The following is a 6,344-nucleotide window of genomic DNA, read 5'->3' as shown; positions in this document are numbered from 1 at the left end:
GAGGCGGAGGGGAGAAAGTGTGGGGGCAGAGGGAGAAGAGGTGGCGGAGGAGGAGGAGGAGGAGAGGAGAAAATGAGGAGAGGGAGAAAGAGATGAGCAGAAGGGGAGGGAGAGGAGAAGGATGAAGACAGAAGACAGGAGGGGAGGGAAAGGGAGGAGAAGGAGAGAGGAGTGGAGCAGATATAGAAAGGGGAAGGGGGGAGGTGGCTGAGCAAAGGGGAGGTGGAAGAGGAAGAGATGGAGGGAGAGAAGGGGGACCAGGGAGAAGAGGAGGAGGGGGAGAGGAAGAGGGGAAGAAGAGAGAAGAGGGAGGGAGGCAGGAGTAGAAAGAGAAGGAAGAAGGGGAAGAGGAGGAGAAAGCAGGGCAGCTGAGAGGAGGGAGGAGGAAGAGAAGGGGGAGGGAGGAGAAGAAAGGGAAGAGGAGGAAGAGGAGGGTGCAGAAGAGGGAGAGGAGGAGAGGAAAGATAAATGAGGAAGAAGCGGAAAGAAGCAGGATGGGGAGTGAGAGGATGGAGTGGAAGATAAGGGAGAGATGAGGGAGGGGAGAGAGGAAGAGGAGGGGGAGAGGAGGCAAGAGGAGAGTACTAGGGAGATGGCAAGGGGGGATAAGAGGATTGAGGGGATGGAGTGGGAAGAGGGAGAAAGGAGGAAAGAAGGGGTGGAGAGGGGAGAAGAGGGCTTGTGTGTCTGAGGACCCCTCCTGTGCTCACAGGTCAAACCCCAGAGGCCCCATGGAGTTCCCTGGCCTCGGGGCCCTGGGGACCTCCGAGCCCCTGCCCCAGTTTATGGACCCTGCCTTGGTGTCCTCACCACCAGAATCGGGGGTCTTCTTCCCCTCTGGGCCTGAGGGCTTGGATACAGCAGCCTCCTCCACCACCCCCAGCACCGCCACGGCTGCAGCTGCTGCACTGGCCTACTACAGGGATGCTGAGGCCTACAGACACTCCCCAGGTAACTTCTTTGGGTAGCTGTCTTGGCACTGGCTCTGTATTATTGGGGTTGCCATGGAGACCCTTAGCTAAGGCAGAATCCTACTAAGAAGTCATCCTGAAAATGGCCGGAAGCCTTCATGTGGCTGTGCTGACCCCTAGTTAAGTCCAGACCTGGGAATGCCAATGCTCCCCAGCCTGCCATCTTGGGATAGCCATACTGGGAAGCAATGTTGGAAGTAGGTGGTGGCCCGAGTTGCCAACTGACCTATGGGCTCCAAATCCCAACAAGTCATCCTCAAAGCCCACTTGGAAATGGCTGGAGGTTATTTCAGTTGCCAGAGTGACCAGTGGGGCTCAGGACCCAGGAGTCACCCAATGGCCAGTAGCTATTCTGGTCACCTGTAGAAAGGTTGGAAACTTGGCCACCATGTTGGGGCTCTTGGGCATCATTAGACCCTGAAAGCAAGATGACTTTAGACTGATTGTGCTGCTTCTTTCCTCCTCCTTTTCCATAACCCCCAATAGTCTTTCAGGTGTACCCACTGCTCAACTGCATGGAAGGCATCCCAGGGAGCTCACCATATGCTGGCTGGGCCTATGGCAAGACCGGGCTCTACCCTGCCTCGACTGCGTGCCCCACCCGCGAGGACTCCCCTCCCCAGGCCCCAGAAGATCTGGATGGGAAAGGCGGCGGCAGCTTCCTGGAGACCTTAAAGACAGAGCGGCTGAGTCCAGACCTCTTGACACTGGGGCCTGCACTGCCTTCATCAATTCCAGTCCCCAGCAGTGCCTATGGGGGCCCTGACTTTTCCAGTACCTTCTTTTCTCCCACTGGGAGCCCCCTCAATCCAGCAGCCTATTCCTCCCCCAAGCTTCGTGGAACTCTGCCCCTAACCCCCTGTGGTGAGGTTCTCTAAAAGGGACTGGGAGGTGGAGGTTGGCGGGGGGGTGGGGGGGTGGTCCAGGGCAAAGCTGGACTGAGCCTGGCTCCCTCTTCCCCTCTGTCTACCCCACCAGAGGCCAGAGAGTGTGTGAACTGCGGAGCAACGGCCACCCCGCTGTGGCGGCGGGACAGGACGGGCCATTACCTGTGCAACGCCTGTGGTCTCTATCACAAGATGAACGGGCAGAACAGGCCCCTCATCCGGCCCAAGAAGCGCCTGGTAAGACCCAGGCCTGCCTCCACCGCTGTGCTAACCCTGTGCAGGGATCCCAGTCCTCACTCTCTGCAAGAACCCACATCCCCCACCCCTTCCCCATCCATAAAGGAAGCCAGCTTTGTACGGGACCGCCTATCCTCAACCTATCCTCACAGTCTGCAAGCAGGAACCCCATCCTCTCCCCGCACCGCAGTTTTCATCCTCGGCTTCACACTGGGATCACCTTGGGGCACTTTGAAACCACTAGGGCCTGGGGCCCTTCCCACATGTGTTGATTTAATTGGTCTGGGATGCTGCCTGGGCATCAGGACTGTTTCTAACTCCCCAAGTGATTCCAGTGGATGGCCAAAGTTGGGTACTACTGGTGTATTCACCCATGTAATACCCAAAACCCCTATCCCGGCCAGGAAGTCCTGTCCTCACCCACACAGAACCCCCAGCCCTCGCCCTGTCGGAAACCCTGCCTTAACCTGACCCTCACCTCTTTTAGTCCTCCACCCACCAGTGTGTTCATCCTCACATTCTCTCTCCCCCAGATTGTCAGCAAACGGGCAGGTACCCAGTGCACCAACTGCCAGACAACCACCACCACACTGTGGCGGAGAAACGCCAGTGGCGACCCTGTGTGCAATGCCTGCGGCCTCTACTACAAGCTACACCAGGTGCCCTGGGGCCCCTCGGAGCCTCCCTCCTCTCCTCCCACTTCCCTTCGTTCTCTGTTCCTTCCTTCTCCCTTCCCTTCTCCGTTTGTTATTCTCCTCCCTCTTCCTCCATCCCCACTCCATCTTCCCCACCCCGCCCTCCTCCACTCCTTCATCTCCTTTCTTCCTCCTGCTCCCTCCTCCCTCCTCCTCCCTTGGCCATCAGCTAACTTCCACTCCCCCGTCCTAGACCAGGGGCAGCTCCCATTAGCCTGAAAGGCTTTCCCAAGCTCAGGGCCTCACAACCTCGGGATTCTTGAGGACGATACCTGTGCCACACCAGGGGCGCACTCCCTAGTCCTTGAACCAATTCCCTATTCTTAAGAAGTGGGGTGGAGAGAGCATCCCTGGAGGAGACATAGAGGCAAGATGTGGAGTTGGGAAACACCTCCCTCTTGGCAGGTGAACCGACCACTGACCATGCGGAAGGATGGTATCCAGACTCGAAACCGCAAGGCATCTGGAAAAGGAAAAAAGAAACGGGGATCGAGTCTAGGAGGTACAGGAGCAGCTGAAGGGCCAGCTGGCAGCTTCATGGTGGTGGCTGGGGGCAGCAGTAGTGGGAATTGTGGGGAGGTGGCCTCAGGCTTGACATTGGGCCCACCTGGTACTGCCCACCTCTACCAAGGCCTGGGCCCCGTGGTGCTGTCAGGGCCTGTTAGCCACCTCATGCCTTTCCCAGGGCCCCTGTTGGGCTCACCCACAGGCTCCTTCCCCACAGGCCCCATGCCTCCCACCACCACCACCACTGTGGTGGCCCCACTCAGCTCATGAGGGCACAGAGCATGGCCTCAGGGCAGGGGTTGGTGTCCCTCCCCCTCTTGTAGCCAGATGTCTGTCCAACCCAACCCTCTGGGCCCCCGACAAGCCTTGGTGTGGACGTTCAAAGCTTTTGTAAAATAAAACCACCAGAGTCCTGAAATTGAATGTGTGAGTCTGTGTGGGACCAAATAAAGAACAGTGGTGGGGGTGTTGTGTATCAGTGTCCGTGATTCTTTGACGACAGTGTGTGGCTGCCGTGTGTGACCATGTGAGACGGCACGCGACGCTTCACAACTGTAACAGAGTATGTGACACCGCGTGTGACGGCGTCCAGGTTGTATGAAATAGCACATGCAGCCACATGTCATGGTGAGAGCTGGTGTGCAGCGGGCAGTGGGGATGAGGCTGTATGAGACGATGTGCGTGACTCCAGATGCCTGTAAGAGGCCGGGCACGGGTGACTGTGTGAGCGGACGTGGAGGTGTGCCCGCAACAGTGTGTGCTGAGGAAACACGGGGCGTTGTGCACCACTCGGGGTGACCTTTGAGACAGCATGACAGCGTATGCACTGGGCACAGAAGTGGATCCACACACATTTTGGAAAGTTGAACAAGAACTACTGTGTGACAGTGTGTGAGGCATAACAGTGTGACCATGAGGGTCTGCGTGTCAGGATGTCTCAGTGGGTCTGGTGATGACAGTATTTCTGTGCAAGTCTGTGTGTGTGTCTGTGTGTGAGCATATTGTGTGGCGTGGGCCATGTCAGCGTCTCTAAGTGGCTGACAATGGGAGCAGCCCTGTGCACACATATTTATGGAAGTGTCAACATGTATAGTTTCAGTCGGTGTAAGCTAGGGACCCTCCTCCAAGGGACATTAGACATGCTGAGGACAGGAAAGGGAGGAAGGGTGGGGCAGGAATGGTAGCTGTCAAGAAGGTCAGAAGGCCAGTATGGGACCGTGAGGTTGTCCATGGGCCTTCCTGTCACTCATCTCTTATCTCTTTCAGCCCAGCTCAGCCTGCAGCCCTGTGGGAAATGGTAGAGAACAAGAGGGGTAGATTAGGAGGACAAAATAGCCTCTGGGGGTGATATTTAGACCCTGGAGGTCGGGGAGCTCCCCACAGTACCATCTCCCTCCCCAACGCGCCTACTCACCTGGGTGAACTGCTCCCCCCAGAGTGGAATCTGTACTTCCATTTAACAAACGCTTACACAGAAACAGTCACCCAGTCAGGTGACGTCCTAAGCCAGACAGGTTAAGTGGCTCGCCCGAGGCCACACAGCTGATGGCACAGGGTTAGCCAGGCTCCGTGGCTCAGGCTTCCCAACGGCTCCTAACAGCAAGCAGCGTCTTTAACTGAGTGCTCACTGTGGGTCGGCAATGGCTGAGAGGCTTCAGTTGCTTTAGTTCATGAATACCTGAAAAAAAAAAAAGACTGAGGAAAGTACACTCATGCTCTTTTTACTAATGAAAAACTGAGGCTCAGAACTTGCCCTGACCATGCTGAGTTTAAGGAGTGGATTTTAGATGGGCGACCCTCCCCTACCAAAGTGAGCCTTGCTCACACTTAACTGGGCTGCTTCTCTTTACAGCTTCTCCCCGCTGAAGCCCCAGAGGTGGGGACTGTGGGCCCGCACATCCTGAACACAGTATGCGGGAGCAGATGTCCTCAACAGAACAGCACCCCTTCAGCAAGTCACCACACTAGCCCACTCGAGAATCACAGTAGTCCACGTTCCTTACAGGAGCATGCCCTGGCCCTGTAAAAGCCTCCTGCCTGGCTGCCCCATGGAACCCCAGCCCTCTTACCCTGGAGGAGCCCCTGTCTTCGTCTTGAACAGAAACCCCTCTCAGGGCACTTCCCTGGTGGTCCAGTGGCTAAGACTTCACGCTATCAATGCAGGGGGCCCGGGTTCGATCCCTGGTCAGGGAACTAGATCCCACATGCATGCTGCAACTAAGAGTTCGCATGCCACAACTAAAGAGCCTGCATGCTGCAACTAAGGAGCCCACCTGCCACAACTAAGACCCGGTGCAACCAAATATAATAAATACATATTTAAGAAAAAGAAACCCCTCTCAGAACCTGTGTGGAAATGTGCCTGGCCCCGCCTTGTTCAGGAACCCCAGTCCTCACTCCCTATAAGAACGGGTGCACTAGCCTGGTACAGGAATCTGGTTCTAGAACTCTAAGGGAACCCTTTCTCTAATTATCAACAGGAAACCCATCCTGAGTCTGGACAGGAACACCAGCCCTCACCTTGCACAGGAGTAACCCCAGTCCTCCCATATGGCACAGGAACCTCTGCCTTACTCTGGTTAGGAATCTCTGAGCTCACACTGTAAGGAAGTGTCTGTACCATCCCTAACAGAAATGCCTGTCCTGACCCTTTCCCCAAGTCTCAATCTCTTTATAGGAATCCTGTCTTGACCTTGGACAGGACACCTCTGTCCTCACACTGTACTGGAGCCGTGCCCTCCAGGTAGCATTTTTAAAATACTTCGCTCACAAGAAAATCTAGTGAGTGTAGAAAATCTAGACTGAGTGTAGAAGCCCTTGCCTCCACGGTTGATGACTCCCGAAGACTTCACTCTGCACAACAATCCTGATCTTGTGACCCACCCCGTAGAGTACGCAGGAACCCATGGTCTAACTCTTAACATGAACCTCTGTCTTGAACTTACACAGAAAACCCTTTCCTGACCCTGTGTCAGGGACGCCTGTCCTGACCCTCTACTTTAAGCCCATATCTCATCCGATACAGGCACCTATGGCCTCACCTGGCA

General features: G+C 55.8%; 1 protein-coding gene across 1 annotated transcript; it reads left to right on the top strand.

Annotated features, from left to right (window-relative positions):
- Window positions 1-731: 731 nt before the first annotated feature.
- Window positions 732-3,567, top strand: GATA1 (GATA binding protein 1). The gene is made up of 5 exons (XM_060087403.1): window positions 732-951; window positions 1,458-1,835; window positions 1,950-2,095; window positions 2,629-2,754; window positions 3,196-3,567. Exons 1-5 carry the CDS (start codon window positions 732-734, stop codon window positions 3,565-3,567), a joined length of 1,242 nt encoding a protein of 413 aa, XP_059943386.1.
- The last annotated feature ends 2,777 nt before the right edge of the window (window positions 3,568-6,344 follow it).

Source organism: Mesoplodon densirostris, chromosome X (assembly GCF_025265405.1).
Source record: "Mesoplodon densirostris isolate mMesDen1 chromosome X, mMesDen1 primary haplotype, whole genome shotgun sequence".
NCBI lineage: Eukaryota > Metazoa > Chordata > Mammalia > Artiodactyla > Ziphiidae > Mesoplodon > Mesoplodon densirostris.
The sequence above is the reverse complement of the archived record's forward strand: the minus strand, read 5'-3'. Positions and strand labels throughout refer to the sequence as shown.

Excerpts from the sequence above, each read along its gene's own strand:
- GATA1 (XM_060087403.1), top strand. The coding sequence starts at position 732 with ATGGAGTTCCCTGGCCTCGGGGCCCTGGGGACCTCCGAGCCCCTGCCC. Across the intron at positions 952-1,457 it reads GGCCTACAGACACTCCCCAG|TCTTTCAGGTGTACCCACTG; the intron begins GTAACTTCTTTG and ends AACCCCCAATAG. Across the intron at positions 2,755-3,195 it reads TCTACTACAAGCTACACCAG|GTGAACCGACCACTGACCAT; the intron begins GTGCCCTGGGGC and ends CCCTCTTGGCAG.